This window comes from Dromaius novaehollandiae, chromosome 3, assembly GCF_036370855.1.
Source record: "Dromaius novaehollandiae isolate bDroNov1 chromosome 3, bDroNov1.hap1, whole genome shotgun sequence".
Lineage (NCBI taxonomy): Eukaryota > Metazoa > Chordata > Aves > Casuariiformes > Dromaiidae > Dromaius > Dromaius novaehollandiae.
This window is the reverse complement of record NC_088100.1, coordinates 67057591-67075801: the sequence shown is the minus strand read 5'-3', so window position 1 is coordinate 67075801 and position 18211 is coordinate 67057591. Positions and strand designations below refer to the sequence as shown.

At 39.8% G+C, this 18211-nt stretch overlaps 1 protein-coding gene across 2 annotated transcripts in view; it reads right to left on the bottom strand.

The window, feature by feature from the left end:
* The window catches only part of AIG1 (androgen induced 1), a 130057-nt gene extending 122184 nt beyond the window's left edge, over window positions 1–7873 (bottom strand). The window contains exon 1 of one of the 2 annotated variants that reach the window (XM_064509072.1): window positions 6971–7873. In XM_064509072.1, coding sequence (XP_064365142.1) covers window positions 6971–7111 — 141 coding nt within the window. In that variant the 5' untranslated portion in view covers window positions 7112–7873. The remainder of the gene's footprint in view (window positions 1–6970) is intronic. The other variant, XM_026120508.2, reaches the window with a different exon arrangement.
* Between the last annotated feature and the right edge of the window lie 10338 nt (window positions 7874–18211).

Genomic DNA, 18211 nt, shown 5'->3' with positions numbered 1-18211 from the left:
ATTTGGCATAATCTCTTGCAACAAATCTACATTGTACCATATTTAATATATTGCAAAATTGTCTGGTTTTTTTCAACTTTGTTTGACTAAATCTTATTGTGGTTTCACTTTGTTCAAATTCACATACATACTTCAGTGGAATGTCAGGGTTTTGTTATATAATTTCATAAAGTTTTTCTGTTTAGGCCTTTAAACAACGTTACATCATTTTGCCATATTGTAGCATATTGGCATATTTCAATTTCCATCAAACCCATATTAAAAGATTACTGAGGTTACTACAGTGTTAAAATTTCAAACTTTAGCTGTTATCATTTGAGTGGTTCCCTATGTTCAGCTATACAGACCAAGTTTAATTTCTTTTTTCAGCTTAAGGACAAAAACAAATACCCATGTGGACTTCTATCCTACATTTTTTTGTACATCCTCAGGTTGTTGTAGCTGCAAAGATTCCAGCAAAATTTGATTTTTATTAAAAAAATTCTAATTTAAAACACTAGGTTTGAAATTTTTTATCCTAGTTAGGGATTTAATAGGCTATATAAATCTTTAGTAGAACTTAAAAAGGACCATCTCACAAAATTTATTTCTTGTATAAGCCCATATGGCCTCATTAATATAACATAAATACAGTGATAATGTCAAAAATATATCAATGAAATATTTTATTATGGACTTACTTACATTCATAACAAATCAGGGAAACTCAAAACCTCAATTTCAATTTCATCATAGGAATTCCCTGAGATACACTAGATGTGTTGTCATTGTTTAAACAACCATTTAAAATACAACAATGTTATTATGAACTTTGCCATATGGAGGCATATAAGAATAATTTAGTTATCCCTGCCACTGAAATAAAATTATAAAGAAAATCCTCCAACTGTAATGCAATGTATATAAGATTTTTTTCAAAGGGGAACAGAAAATCCACTAAACCAACTTCTTGAAGTTGTCATCATTTGAAACTGTTCTGGCAAAACTCTACAGATTTGTCATTGTTTCATAATATAGCACTATTACCTAAGTTATGAAATAGTATTACTGCCGTTAGTTGTATCTATAATCATAGCAAATGATCTCAATTTGTCCTCTTTTCAGCCAAGCGTGCTGCCAACACAAACATTTCTTGACAGCTGTAATTTTCCTAAGAATTCCCAAATTAAATGTTCAACATATTTAAGTCCAATTGTAAAATAAAAACATGCTAATAGAATGTGAAAATGGCACTCTTCAATGTAATGCTCAAACCCCATTCAATCTGTAACAGCACTACAAAAGGCCAGTGGAAAACATGGTCTATGAATAAGAAATGGTGATACTATTACATTTTTATTACTGCATTGACAGCATGATACATAACTGTTTCTCTGACATCTTTACAGCCTGAGAAGGAAAAAGAAAACTCTGAAACATACACTTATTAGAAGGCTCCCTTACATATATCATTGCCTTTTCTCTCCAATACATTAAGCGCAATTAAGAAACTTCACCTTGTTATTCTTCAAAGAGCAATCTCTTAGTTTCTTTCTCTGTAGACTAATAAACACTGGCAATTGTATTCTCTGTTATAGTAGAGAACACTGAGATATTTAGAAATGGTGATGAACTACCTCTGGGAGTAATAAATAATATTTTACGCTTCCGTAATCTTTTCATATAAAAGCAACAAAACACTTGACAAAGGTGAGTGAGTATCAGAGTAACTTTACAGATGATGAAAGAGAAAAGCAGAAGGTGAAATTAATTTCAGCAATGGAAAACTGGGAAAAGCATCATATAATTATATTCAACAGACTGCAGAATCTGTTTTCACTTGTGTCCTCTGGGTTGTGGTAAGTTTAACCTTCACACTTTGCAATGAAACTTGCTCAATTTCAGATGCCAAGTCGGTGGCACAGTTTGGAAGAACACAAACTGCCTTTTGATCTCCAGACATCAGCTAGGAACTGTAGGAGTTCAAGAACCTCATGTGCAAGAAACTAAGAGTTTGCAGAAGCCAATCAAGAGAATCTCACAATCTTTAACACAGATACAGGAATAAATGCAGGACAATACCACACATACAGATGTTAAGCACTAATATATGACAATAGATTTAAATTTGTTCAGTACTGGATTATCTGGATAATGAAAATCAATGTTACTTTCAAAATTCTTTACCTTCAAGAGGTACGGAGCAAAATCTGTCTTTTATTGTTATAATTTAATTAATATTAGTGGTAGGACACTCTATGTAATGTAACAGCATATTATTAATACCAAGGCATTGCGATTTTGTAAGGTAACCAATAAATCTATTGCTAATACAAAGGTTATTTTACATCAGGTAATGACTATATTGGCTGTTTGCAGTCATGCTGGTTTTTTGACCTTTACTTAGGGAAAAAACCCCAATTTATTCTTCAGTTCTGAATCGTCTGGCCTCTGACATTTTCTGGTCATCTTACTTCCCATCAGCAAGACTAAACCCAACTTGGGCACATACCATCTATAATTTTTACCCATGCTTTACGCTGCTAGATTTTTTCTTATTTAGAAAATGTACCTCATATAATTTAATATAAATAATACAGTAAATAAGTTAAACTTAAATAACAGGTATATAAACTCTAGTTTCTAGTCCTATTCTTGATAATACGCCTTTCTAAAGTTTTCCAAGGGGAACAAACAAACAAAGTTCTGATGACTTATTTAATCAAACTAAATTTAAAGGCATCTTCTGCATGTACTAGCAAAAGTGTGCCTGAGTACAGAACTGGTACTTGTTTTTTGCAGAACCCAGTTTGCCAGGGCATGTATAAAAGTAAATACAGGCAAACAGACGCTTCGCTTTTTTAAGGAATAATAAAAGTATGAGGCCAGACAAGTTTGTATATGAGTAAAATTAATTCCTCTCTAGCTTTGGCTGCCCCGAATCAAGAGGTATGAATACCCATGTTAATATTCTGTTATCCAAAATAGGACCATTAACAAATCATAACACTTGAGACTCCTTCTAAAATTCTAGCCTTGTTTTTTGTCTCTGTAACTGCCTGTTCAGTCTGTCAGAGAGCCCTTAAAGTCAAAAAAACCCACTGTATTTTGTAACTGTATATACATGTATATGCAATAGTATCTTGTTTTATTCTAGCATTGTTTGAGGAATAAAGTTTTCATAGAAATTACAGAATGAAAAATAAAAGCTATTTAGACCAGGGCACCCTTTGTTAATGAGACATACGGTCTCATGGCACTTGTAGGCTCCACTTCATTCCAGAATACAAACTCTGTTTATTTTTTTGCCTCCTCTCTCCACAATAGTAAGAGAACCAAGAGAAACTGAAGAACAAAACTTTATCCTTACAACAGTAAGAATCCTGCCATTTTAGACAAGTTGGGGCAAAGGATTCCTGAACAAATGTATGTATGTTTACGAAGATAGGGGTGTGACTACAATGTAAGCCAGATGACCCAGTGATCTTTAATTTTGCTACACCAAGTGCTTACAGAACTGAACGAACAGTGGCAGTACTCAATTCCTGAAAAGACTTGTGTGGCTGACCAACCTGTCACAAAGAATCCTTTCATACTGGCATCATTTTCACCCTAACCTAACTTTTCCTATGAGGCTCAACAATAAATTCATGGGTTGTGGTGCAGGGATCAGTGCAGCAGTCCAGTACTGAAGCACCAAAACCTGTAAATGGTGAATCTGAGTCTAACAAAGGCAGCTATACGAGAGGTTTTAGACAGATCTCTTGAAATGTCTTGAATCTGATTCTTTGCCTTTTTCACAGGAACTAACTTTGAGACTTGGTTTGCGTTGTGAGGTTGAATGAAAAAAACCATCATGTTGTAGTTATGAAGCAGCCTGAATATTCAGTTGAGTAATTTGATCTGCCTGGCCCACTGACTGATCTTAGCAGCAACTGGTCACCTCTGTGTACCTCAGTTTACCACTCTGTAAAATAAAGACAAGGATACTGCTGTTTTCTAAAGGATTTTGGGAGTTTGGAGTGGAGAAATGATTGAGCAACAACAGTGAGGAACATCACCAGTGTACTGAAAAACGTATTTCCAGTGCAGTCTTCATTTCAGAACATCTCTTCATAAATCAAGAAAAAAACTCTATTGACCTGGACATTTTAGGGAGGGTAGCCACCACATTCACAACTGCACAGAAACTGAGTCAGTATATAACAGCAGTTAACAGTCATCAGTAATGCTTATTCTCTCCTTTACTCCAAGGACAGGAGACATTAAGCATGAATATCGGCATCTAAGTAAATATTACGTAGGTATGAACATGTAAAATATTATTGTGTGAACATCTAAAATGTCAGGGATGGGCAGGTAAAACAGATAAATGCAAACTTTGAGAAGTGGTGAGCCACTGCATTCTCTAAAAGATAAAAATGAAGTATTTATCCTCTTTTCAAACAACATAGCATTGCTATACTATACTATACAGAATATTACAGTCTTTAGCTTTGTATTGAACGAATTCCTCTTAATGCTCAACTGCTATGAACAATGTAAGGCCTGTAAATCTACTCTTCATATCAATACCTAGATTTTGAACATTTTGCTCTATCTTGTGTTTTACTTTAAAGGAGTTTTAGAGTTTTTACTTTAAATGAGTTTAGATTAATTTTTCATAATTTGATTCAAAATTATGCTACATGCAAATAACTAAACAGCACCTCTGCAAAGCCATCTATCTAAAACTCAGAGGAACTTATTGATGCTAAGAGTCAAATGTCCCATTACAACTGGATACATGTAAAAGATTCCAAATTAATTTTCACCGTCAATTCATAATCTCACTTTCACAAAAACTACTAGCATTTTCTGGAAACTGAAAGAACTTCTGCATGCTTCTGTGATGTCAAAGATGAAATCTCTGCTTGTGGAGGTACAATCTGTAGCAAGAACACGTCTGCCAAGACTCTGGCATTGCTGATATTTCGTCTAGACAGCCTTTGAATATGACTGACACAGGAACATGGCACATGGTTGAGGAAACTGAAACTTATGGATGAGCTTTTTAAAACTTAGTTAACGTACAGGATTTTGGAAGCGTGCCTAACTTCCTCCAACCACTCCTCCTGGAATCCTCCTCAGGAATCTAACAGAATTTTGTTTCTTGAAGTCTCTCAGTTGTCCCAGGGGACATAAAGAGACATCTGCTTAGGTAAGATGCTACCAGAGGTATTTGGACATAATTATTGTTAACAAGTGGAGAGGGCAATCTGCTGGCTAGACACGAAGAAAGGCATTCAAGTAGTTGTGTCCATTATTTGAAAGGAATCAAGGCTATTAGGAACTATTAGCCTTTTCTCGACTATCAGACTTGACTATGGGTAACACATGACATCTATGAGCTAAATGACAGAAGTGACTTTCAACCCATGACAAAAAGCCTTAGTTCACTTAATATTCCAAGGACTGTTAGAACTATAAAAACAGAGAAAAACGTGAAGGAGATTCAGATACAAGGTTGTCGGCTTTTAGCTTTAGTTGGTTCACATCCAATTCAACTGTCACTAAAGTCAACAGATCATCTTAACTTAATGGGATTGGTCTCTAACTTCTATCAATCAGTATCACTGGCGGTACTGTTCAGCAGCCCGAAAGGAAAAAAAAACAAACAGACTTACAAATTAGTTTGCATTCCAGAAAAAAACCCAGGCCTTAAGACACCCTTTTACAAGGGCAGTAAAAGCACCCGTTATGGCTCTGGATCTTCAGAGGTCCAGCCAATTTTTGGCACGCAACGAAAAAAATTGTCGTGGTTAAATAAAAAATACGGTAGTTGTTTCTTTTCTCTAAAAAAAATATGGCACTCAATGAACCTTATCTTAATCCTGATATAGAAATTTGCACCCCTGACCTACTAGATTAAGTGTTTGAGTTTGGTTTCCGAATTCACAAACTTGACCAACTGACCGGGTATCAAGTGTGTAGGCAGTTAATACAGCAATATTTGTGCAACAAGAATGGGGTGCTGAGAAAGATTTTATTATCAGGGAACACTGAAATAGAGACTTGTTCAGACTTTTCTGTAACTCAGCAGGAACTATAAAATGTATTGTCTAATTACACTATGGATTCATTAAAAAAAACAACAAACTGCTTTGATCTAGGTGCCAGGTGAAAGTTGCTACCTCATTTCTGAACCAGGAACCAACTTTCTCCTCCCATCTCCTCTTTTCCGCCCACCCCCTCTCCTTCCAACTGCACTAGAAGCAACACTGCTACTGAGGCAGCAAGGCTATGAACCTGGGGGCAAAAATAACCCTTGACCAGCAAGGCTCAGCTGCAGCACCTGGGGCTTTCCAGTGGGCTTACAGACATGATAGCTCAAGATCTGGATCTTTATGAAGAAAGGTGGAAAACAGCATCTTGGGTTTAACAGATCAATTTATGAGTTTGGAACCAAAGAAAACTGGATCTGGCAAGTTGAGTCGCTCAGTAGGTTTTGTGTTGCTCTCGCTAGCCCCTGCCGGGGGAGGATTCCTCTGGCGGGCCGAAGGGAACAAGACATGCTTTCTACTTTGACAGCACATTTTATGAGGTTGGAGCCAAATACTGGCACCAGCAGATTCTGGTGTTTACTGCCATCCGTTAAAAAAAAGGTGAAACATGGCAGAAGTCCTGCCGTGAGAGGGTGGCGGGCGCCCTTTCCCCACGGGGCTCCGTGCCGCCGCGGCCCGCTTGCTCACAACAGCTCCTCGGCTTTATGCGTGTCCTTCTCCTCGCAAACCACCCAGTTCCGCGGCCGTCGCGCCCGACTGGCTCCTCTCACGGCTGGCCGGGGAATCACAACATGTCGCCGTCCCGCTTTAAGGTCACCTCATGGCGCTGCCGTCGAGCGGGGCCGCGGCGTCGGGGGGGGCCGCGAGCGGCCGGGCCCGCCCCCCCGCGCGGCAGCGGCCGTTACGCGGGCGGCCTGACCGAGGGGGCCGGGGCCGGGAGGACTTACCAAGTCTATGAAGGTCAGAAATTTCCAGCTGCCTCCATAGGTCTGATGCGCGGGCATGTCAATGGCCTTGTAATTGCACAGGATGGAGCAATAGGACAGGAGGATGGCGGCGCGCAGCACCTGGCTGGGCACCAGCGCCATGTTGCACGCTGCGCCGGGGCGGCCTCCGCGGCGGCGGGCTCAGAGGCGGCTCGGGCTGCGCTTCCGTTTGTGTCGCTGTGTGTCACTGTGTGTGTGTGGGTGTGTGGGGGGGCGTGCGGGCGGGCCCCTGTGCGCTGCGCGCCGCGCTCGGCCCCGGCCGCGCTGTGCGGCGGCGGGTGTCCACCGGGGCCGAGGCGGCCTGCAGCGGGACAAAGCGGTGCTGGCGGCGAGGTGGCGGCGGCGGGTGGCGGGGCCGGCGCTTCCGCGCGTACCGGCGCGCTCCCGAGCCGCGAGGAGCAGGCAGAGAGGCCGCAGGGCCGACCCGCCCGCCCCTACTTCCGCGCGGGGCCGGCTCCGCCGCCCTGCCCGGCGCTGGCAGGTGCCGCCGGGGCGGCCGCGGCCCTCAGGCGCGCTTGCTCAGACGGGAAGGACTGAGCGCGTTTGTGAGCTTGTGCGTGGAAAGAGAAATCATTTTCAGTACCTGGCTGCCCGCATGCATTTTCAAACAAGAAAAAAAAATTGTAAAAGAAAATTCAGGCTCTATCCTTCCTATCTGCAATTGCGTTTTGTAATTACTGTACAATGAGCCGCTGTTTCGCATACGTGCTCCTGCGGCGACTGCAGCCTCCCGCCGCGGCGACTGCAGCCTCCCGCCGCGGCGCACGCCGCCGCCTGCGCCGCAAGGGCACAGCGGGCGCCCGCCTGCCGGGGCGCGCAGGCACGCGGGACTCGGCGCGGCGCCCCCCGGGGGGGGGGCGGGGCCCGCGGCGCGCGACCCACCGGCCGTTGCATCAGACCGGCGGCAGGCGGGTCTCCGGCGCGATCAGCTGACCGCGCCTCAGCCAATCCGCTGCGGCGTGGCGGCAGGCGGCGCCGGTTAGAGCAGGTGTCACCCCCAACGGACCCCGGTCCAAGCAGGAGGCGGCGGCGGCGGCGGCAGCAGGAGGGAGGGGGGGGGGGCGGGCGTGTGTGGGGGTAAGCGCAAACGCACAGGCGAGCCTACCTGATAAATGCCGGTTGAGCTGTAACTCCACGGTTACGGTAGACTGTTGGTTCATACGACCTCCACTGTATGCTGAGAACAATTCACTTTTGTGTATACTTCTGAGGAACCCTCAAGTCCTTCATGTCTCTCCGCAGCAAGCCTCCCACTTGTTTTGTTTATATTCAGCACACGTACACGCAAACAACTGCTAGAGGTGTGCATCCTAATACTTGTGAGCACCTTGATTCAGGGGCCTCAATATCCCTGTATTAAAATGTTAAGTCCAGTATCTGCACTGTTACTGGTTATTAGGAAGGTTCATGCCCTCAGCTGTGACTCACGGTGGCTTTCTCCTGTCTGAGAAGGCACAAAATACAATTACCAGCAGAAGCAGCTAGTCTTGGTGACAGGAAGGACTTGAATTTCAGTGCCTGTCATGTTCTGAGGGGTCCTTCAAACCACATCCTATTCCGTTAGTCCACGAGCAGATAAAATAAGTAGCACGACACTGAAAGACCTCATGAGAGGCAAATCAAGTGAAAGACGATGCTTAGGTAAGTGAGCACTGGTGCAATTTCAGGGATTACTATTGACACCAGCCTTTGTGTGAGGGCAATGAATGAAAGCTTTTTTTGTCAGCAGAGGTTTGACCACTGAAGGGATTGTTAATGTTATGAGCAGTTGCAGTTTAGGGAGTCTTGTGCTTGGACTGCTTCACTCTGAAAAAGGAAGGGTCTTAACGTGTTTGACTTGAGAGTCAGTTTAATTGCTCCACTAGCTGGAAAAGTTATTTAGAACGAAAAACACTAAGTAGCAGTGATATTGGGGCTTGAATTAGACGAATGACTTCTATAAACACCATCTCCATACATATGTCTTTTGCAATAAATATTTGAATGATGAGTTGCTTTATCATAATTATGCTACTGGGAGGCAAAAAGAGTCAATGATTCTGCAATGTGTTCCCTACTTTTATTCATCACATAGAGTCAAGCACCTCTTAATCAGGTAGCTACAGTGTTCAGTTTCTGAAAAAATGAAGGATTGTTTAGGGGAACATGTGCCAGCACCTATCCTAAAAGAAATTAGCACAATTTAAGTTCTCTGCTTATGGAGAGGAATTGTATTTCAGGTATGCACAAAGAATCCACTAGGAGCATGGAGCATGAGTTTCCTGCTAGATCATTAGGTTATCTTACCTATCAGTTTACAGCCATAGCAAGCACATTAGGCAATCAAACCCTTCTGTTGTCTGTGGTATGTATTTTAGTCTTAAGGATTAAGAGAGTTTGGTTTCATTGAAGACTTAAGGTTCCCCATAAGAGGTATCTGGATAAAATGTTATGGTCTACAGTACATAGAAGACCAGACAAATAAGGTTAGTAGTGTGCCCCAATACAAATGGATCTACAGAGTAGACCAGTTGCTGCTAGGGATCTGATGCCTGTGCTATATGTATTGCGAGGAGCTTTATTGCAGACTAGTTCTTATCTGCACCTGTGAACTGAATGCTCATTAATGGCTGGAGTGCATTAAGTGAATGCCTTGGGTACATCTTTTGCTTTGCTTTTATCCAAATGGAATCCAGCTTGCATTCTAAGACTATGTCATGATATGAACCAAAGCACAATAGTATGAGTGCAGATGATCAGCAGATTTACTTCTAAAGTGCATTTGTTGAGCTGAACTCTAATGCTAGTGTAGAGGCACTCTTGGTGTGCAGTTCTTGCTGGACTTGGGCTTTATGAGCTCTCAAAAGCAAGTACTCTATGTGGATCACTGCAGCATGACTGATTACAAACATATACATGTACATGCTCATGTCTTACAATCACCTTCTGACATGGAGTTTTGTGGGTTGTCTAACGCTTGGTTAGTTTATGTCCTCTACTGTTCTAACTGCAACCTCCTGCTCCTATGTAGAGGAACTCACTCCTGGGTCACCTCTGTATTGCTAACATGGCACCACGGACATTAATACGCACTGAACATCACTTGCTAATTGCCATTCCCTATTATCCTTTTAGTTATGTGCGGTTAAACATCTTCCAGGGTTTTGGCATCCTTAAAACTTTTAAAAAAGGGAAAAACTACCCATTTTGAGATCCCCATTTTGAATGCTTCTTCCATTCTACTATCCACTCTTCTACAGAGACCTCAATAAAGCTCACAGAAAATCTTAGCCTCATACAAAGAAAAATGTTCACCCAGCCTTGTAAGCCAAGATGAAATTTTAAGTGAAGCAGAATGTGTAAACACTTTTGTTCCCCATTTTTTTCTTTCAGTCAAGAAAATCTCAAGGCTGGCTAGCTAACATGCCAGGCTCAGCCAAGCTTCTTCCTAGTCAAAGACTCTTCTTTGTTTAGCATTTCTAGATCTTTGAAAGGAAACTTAACTCCTTTGTGGGTGGGTCCTTTGTGCCTCTGTCCTTTTTACAGGAATATCTGTTGACTCTCTGGACAGTATTATAATGAGGGCTAATTAGATTGTAGGCGGCCATTATCCTTTATGTGCCATGGTGGTGTTTATACTCCCCAGCTATTGAGAAACAGGCAGCATAGTCTTTTGTGACTGTGGTTGAAATACGTTTGCAGTGGATTTGCTTTTTCTTGGGACTTGGTCTTAAATTTTTTCAGCAAGGTAAAAATGAGTAATTTTGCTAATTTACTCTTTATCTTGCTGTATGATTGCAACTTTTCAGTACTTTGTAAAATGGTTACATTTCAGGCTTTTGATCAAATCCATAAATCATAGTAAGGTAGACTATAAACATTTAATCTATGATATTCAAGGCTAGCCTGTGATTTTTCAGGTCCTGATGTTTAAATATTTGCATATATGTAAATTGTGCAAAGCCTCAACTGAATTTTCATAAGTCACATACTGTAAGTTTATTTGCAAGTGGGAGAGTTTGACATAGGTCATACTTGTCATAAAGTGGAGAAGGAGTAGAGGTTTAGAAAGGAAAGAGTGTCAGAAGCACTGATATGTCTGAGATGGGAGAGGTTAAGAAATGCTCTCTACTACCGGGAGGAGGAGGCAAGATGCCTGCAAATATATCAGAGGATCGAATGAAAAAAAGGACTGAAAAGGTGGGTTTCCCCTCCAGTTGCTACTATAAGTCAGTGAAGCATGACATTTGTGCTGTTTTGTCACTTAGACAGAATAAAGTGTAACATCTTGGAGTACAAGTTTTAATCTTTTCTGTGCAGGCTAGCAGATGAGAATGTTTAAGAGGGTTTTTGTTGTTTTTAAAGGAACTACAGTTGATTTTCTGGACAGCATTATATTTTGTGAATATCAAAGAATAATTGGGTGAATGGTCTTTGAGAGGTCTTTTGAGACCTGAGCAAGGAGGTACCTTTTCTTAAGCAGTTGGTTTAAACAAAACGAGAAACGAGTTGTTTACAAGGAATTATGCCACACACAGTTGCCTCCAAAGAATAACACATAATAATGCACACTTGAACTCAGAGGAAATTGATGAGTACAGCCTCATCACAATGTGTTCATGATGATGCACCTGATATTGCAGTTTCTAATATTTCAGGTAGACTGTTCAAACTGTGCCAAGGTAAGTGTACTTACTTAGATGTGTGGGAGTGTGACTCCCTTTGATTCTGCCTAAGCAGATATGCAAAAATTAAGCTTTCTTGCTTTCTTGCAATGGATGTAAGTGTAATTATTGGAAACATTATAAATTAAAAGCCCACAGGCAAGTACTGAAGAAAAGCCTGCCTATGCCTAAGACAGAAGAGTTTTTAGAACTGTTTTCAAATGTGTCTTTTTTACATATACATGTATATATACAATATACATAGTTTTACAGTCAGGTGAACTATCACTGAAGGTAGTAGGTGGCCACACATGTCAGAGGAGGATTCAACACAAAGTCTTGGGTAAAGGCCCATTGTTGATACTAATATTAAACTTTAGGCAAGTTTTTATTTATTTATTCCCAAAATGTTTTCTTAAAATAAGGAAATTTACTTTGCATGGATATAAAGGATAAAAATGGAAGGATGGAGAAAAATGAAAACAAAAGTGAAAAGGCCATCTTTATGCTAGGTCTAAAGAACAGTGTGCTTAATAGTACTTCTGCAGCTATATGTTTGTATGATGACTGATAATCTTATTGACAATTTAGTTTTAAGTTTAGGCTTAAGATTTAGAGTGAAATAATTAATTGAACATATTTTGTACTGTATACTCCACGGTATATATCTACATACTTAATAATGGGAAATAGAGCTGGGCCAGAGACAACCCCTCACTATTTAAAGGAGATACATGGAATAGGATTTAGGTGACTTGGAAATATCTTCCATTCATCCTTTCTGAAAGTTAAACTTTGCATTACTCTGAAAGAGAACTTCCATGCTGTAGTGGAGAAATGTGTAGATGAAAGTTGCTGCATTCAGCCTTCCTGTTAAGATAGAATTTCCAACACTGATGCTTTTATATAGAAAAAGTCTTATTGTGCAAATCAGGAGTTGTGAATATGTAAGTAAAGTGGAAAGTGGGGAGGCAGCTTAACTTTTCTTCACATTTGGGTCAGATACCTTGTATGCAGCAAGGCTGATTGACTGTAAAGCTTTTTATTTCTTCATTTCATATGCTTTCTAATGATTACCAAGGTTATTGTTAGAGCAAGGCCTCTGAGGTGCAAAAGAGCAATACTGATCAGGAATATTCTATCCATCCACAGATAACATGACCATCTGTAAACCAGTGCAAATGTTCATCTGTTGTAAGATACAATCTGTAAGAATGTAGCCTTTGGGAAATGGTTTATGTGCCCAAAGCACATAATCTATCAGTTATAAATTACCTGAAGTCCTGTTTTAAGAGGTTACCCATCACACTTGGAGATACCTGTCAGCAAATTCTTGAAGAGGCTGGGTACGCAGCATTGTTTAGGAGTATCAGTGAACAATAAAAAGCAGAACTGCTTGCCATGGAGAAATATGAGTCAGCTTTTTATTCATTAAAAATGCACAAAAGAAGACGAACACAATTTGCACAAATAATGATAAAGCCAGAAGATTTAACCCTGTATATAACTGTATACTATACTGTCTGCCTTCTCTTAGACTCTTTTTTTAGAAGACAGTCTTGACAGAAGAATCGTTACCAGATGGCTTTTTAATATAAATGGAGGTACCTATGCGACTAACACATAACTCACCAGGCCTGCCTCAACTTTCTAGATGATCTAGATGATTGTTAAAATCAGCTCTGTGATGGCTTAAATCCCTTAAGTGCAGCACCATGCTACCTCCCCTGAACACCTGTGCAAAGGGGTAAGAGGTAGGACAAGAAACATGGAGTAGGAATGGCATAGGTGCCCTACACCAATTCGGTAGTGTTGCTTACATGAAAAAGCTGTGTTATTGTTAATTCATACTGAAGACTTAATATGTGTAGTCTATGAATTGAGTTGGAACAAATCTCTTCCCCTAAATTGCTAATCAAAAGTTGTAGAATTACTTAGCTGCACCCTATCTCTACCTCAAATTCTCCATATGACTGGACTAGCAATACTTCCTGTCTTATATGCAGACTGAAAGTTATTCTCAGCAAAGACTATTTCATCATATATTTTAAAACTATAAATGTGTCACATCACTCAGTTACTCCTGGGACTTTTGAGGACATCTAAGAGGAAAAAAATACTATGTTTTTTAAAAACAGCTGTAGATTCTTTTCTGTAACAACTAACTTTAATGGGCAGCACTGTAAAATCAAGCAAATGTGAGATACCGTCTATTGTGAATCTGGTAATAATTATCTGGTTCAGCTACAGTAGGGTTTAAATGATAAGAGATAGCAGTAATATGCATCTAATACAACAGTCAGGATACTAAGAGCATCTCATTCAGTAGCAGAGAGACAGTGCTGGCTGGCAACAACAATAGTAACCAAATCCCCATCTCAAAGATTTCACACAGCCAGTTTATTACCTGGTTTGGCTTTGAGGATGTTGCGGAAACCTGCAGTGCTTTTGGGCTGCCAGGCAAACCCTGAGGTACCTACCATCATCTGCTAGCATCCCTGCAGGAGGTGCTTATCATATGCCAGCTCCTCCTATCTTGATAGGAGTGATTTTTAGCAGAAAGTCACACTGCTGGCTTTTTATTACCTGCCAGATAGTGCCGCAATAACCAGGCTTTCTCCATCACCAGCTGGAAGCTCTTGTTCCATCTACTTTTTTAATCTAGTGCTCATCCTCAAAATGTCTTTCATACAGCTTGTAGAAAATGTGCCTTTTTCAGTACATCTTTCCCTTTAGTGCAATGCACCGTTTAAGCTTCACATTTCTATAAGCTAAAAATGTTAGGAAGACTCTACTGCTGTTTGCTCTGTAGATGGTTCCATAGGATGGTTTTCCTAGATATTGATGCTTTTTTTGTCCCCCCACATATAGTAAATGTTTTGTCAAATCTGATTCATATCCTAGAAAAGTAGAACATGAACAAAAATCTTCAAGTCAGATTTCTTCATATGTCTGGAGTGTCGCTTTTCTTGCCTTCTTCTTTTTAGTTAAGTCCATGGCTATGCTGAGGGATTAAGTCACTTCACTCATTTTTACTCTTCTAGCCTCCTTTCAAATATTGTTCTTAGATGCACAAAGCCACTATGGCTGTAGTAGACAGAAGAGTATTCCTCTAATTTCCTGACTTATTATTCTGCTATGTGTCTCTATTTCCAAAAGCCTCTCTTTAAATATGCTTGCAAAAAACAATAACCACAACAAGCCCCTAAAAAATATTAAGTGAGAAGGGAGACAAATACACATATCGATGTGCTACAAATATTGAATTGTTTAGGGAAACAACCATGAACAACTTTCCCGACTGTTTGTTCACCTCTGCGTATTTGTATAGTCTGATGATAATTTAATTGAGATTAATTGCAGAGGAGAGAATGATAATATGCATAAAAGGAGAAAAGTAAAGGAAAAGCAGAAAGTCTAGACCAATCTTCAGACAGAAGCCATCTGAGCTCTTAGATAAATCTTCCACAAACCCATGTACAGATAAATGAAAACATTGAAATGACTTTGAACACTCTCACAACCGCCTTCTTCTGCATTATGATTCTTGCTACCCACTTCTTGGAACAAAAATAAAAATCAAAATATTTTGAGATAGATATGTCATGGGAATTTCTGTGCAAATGAATGAAATAATCATAATCCTTGCTTTCCTGAATGACATCACTTGCACAATACATATAAACCACTGCAGAGGACACACACACTGGAATAAAAAATGCTAATGGGTATTTGCAAAGAAAAGCCAGTGCCTCATATCCTTGGGGAATGTTTGGCTGCCATGGCTCCTGACCCCAAATCTTAAATTCACTGAGTGAGTGGACTAACTGCAAATCACTTTGCCACGCTTATCCTGTTTATAGAAGGAACACAAATATATATACCTCACAGATTCATCAGGAAGAAAAGGCAGTCTAAGTAGATGTGAAGCAGCATTATTACAAGGCTTAGCAGTATGGTTACTAGCTAATAAAGTACAATAGAATAAACCAGATGAAGAGGCTGAATTAGGATGTCTTTGCTGGAATTAATCTCAGAGACTGTAAATATGATAAATAGGATACCTTTGAAAGCCTTAAGGGACCCTTTTTGGAGTCTATTATCTGGTAAATCTGACTAGTTACTCTCATTCTAAAACTAACATAGTCAAAGAAATTTTGACAGTTGCTAGGGATAATTGAAAATGCATAAGACTTCTTTTTTTGCCAAAATTTTTATGTGAATGGGGGTGGAAAAAATTATGGACATTTTGCAAAAAATGTATTCCATTTTCAAGCATCTTCAAGTCTTGCATGCACTTATGCATCTGTTATTATCTATGAGCAACCCAGATGGCACACTGGGATTCAGAACCCAATCTAAACCCTTGGAAGATTCCATATAATTTCAGCTGGTTTCGATGAATCACAAAGCTATCCTTTTCTTTTATGTTTTCTAAACCTAAGGAGTCCAGGGTTTGTGAGTTTTTTTGCTTTGTTTTTCTTGCTGGCTTCCTAATATAAGAGATGTCCTTCTTATCAGAGTAAATGATATTTTGAATATTTACAACACCATTTTTAGAGAGGTATTTTTTAAAATTCAGGCATTTCCAGTGGAAGCTGAGGAAACTTCATATTCTTCACCTTGTCACTGAAAACATGTCCAACTGTACCTGTTATCCTGATAAAAAATTCACTATGGGACAACAGTCTGTTGCATGTGATAGAACTGAACATAGCATAATGGATTCAGATGGAAGAATTGCACAAACTTATTTCTTCCTGGGCCAACAGGCCTAATTAAAACCTTATTAATTGTTTTATAATGATATCTCTCCTCTTGGGAATTACTAGTCTGTGATGGGGACATGGTGTACTGCAGGTGAATGCAAACTACTAATATTCAGTGTTAGCATAAATTTTAAATGACTGCCTAAATCCCTATGAACTGCATAATCTTAATGTAAAAGTAATTTTTTTAAGGTACTTAGGATAATGGGAACACTTAAGTACTATGTTTTTTCCACTTATTTGTTATAGTTCTTCTATCCCTCATGAATAAATTAGCATGCCTAAATAACTCCATACTTTTATTAGAATGAATGTATAAAGTTTCCCGATTCAACTAACCATCCAAATATGTGTCCAGTTTTAACATCTTTAGTGGATCTGAAGTGAATATTTGACCATTTTTCTTCTGAATGAGAATGATACAGGATCAAGCCTGAGCTCATGCAACTTATTTATTCAAGGCCAGTGTTCTGGCATCATTAAAACATTTAAACCAATGCAGGAGAGTGTAGTTTCTGTGCTACAACCAGTACATGATAGATTTTGAGTAACATCATTTTTCTGTCAGTAGCATGAGCAGAGATTCTTAGTTTTCACTGATGTGCCAGTAAGTTGAAAGGGAAAAGAAACCAATGAACAGAATAGCAAAACAAAAAGCAGCTCAAAATGAAAGTGTGTGTGCAAATGAAAGTATGTGATAGTGGCAGGAAGTGATTGCATCTTAAGTCCTCTACCTTTTCTTCAGATTTTGCATTGTTCTCTAAAATTACAGCAATGGATTAATTAATTTTCATTAAAAAAGAACACCTCCCTCCCCAGTGTTATTAGGTTGAACAGATATACCATGTGGTGATTGTTACCATTTGCTAATTTTCAATTAATTTATTAAGATCTGCTCTCATTTTTTAATTCTCAGTAATCAGTGCCACTCTGTTATGAAAGCATCTCGGTAGTCTAGACAGTTCATACTCATTTATGTGATAAATAATGGATAAATACTGAGTGTGCCATTAGCTGTTAATGCAGTGGATTGATTCCCTGCAGCACATATTCTCCATCCTTGTTTTAGCGCTTAAGCCGCCTGTCTCTTGCACTTACTGTGTGATGCTTCAATAGCAGGGAATGGGGTTCCCTGATCATTCTTAATTTAGCTCATTTTTATCGTTCCAAACAGGCTGACAGAAAACAAAGCTCATCATTCTGATATGACAGAGAGATGTGCAAATCAAAAGGTACTACTACTACCTTTGTGACTGCTATCACTACTCTATCCTGTAGTTTTAGCACAATACGATTATTTGTAGATAACCAGACAGAATCATTAGAACTTGTTTCTTTTCTCAGATTTCCATTTTAGTATATTGCCACTCTTTTGGCCAAGGGGCTAGGGCAAACAAGTTATTTAAAGTCTCTCTTCCCATTGCCTTCAGGTATAGGAACAGGGATTCAGAGTGAAGTTACTGGCTTTCCACTCTGCGTTTTACAGCAATAGATATCTGCAAAAGTAGAGGAAAAAGGGAAAAGGTACCAGGGACGTATTACCTCCTTAAAGCAGAAATGTGTGTGGCAGGCATCTCTTTGGTCTCTCTCTCCAAAGCTAATCAAACTCACACTGAGTAAAAGGCACTGCTCCTTTTGTCTCCACTGAGATTAAGTCTGGGCCTCTAGAAAGAGAATACTGTTCATTAGAGTGCATGCTCCCTTTCTTTTCCTCTCTCCATCACACACACATGCATATGCACAGACTTAATATCTAAGAGTATGTAAACACTTTAATTAAATGTATGCCA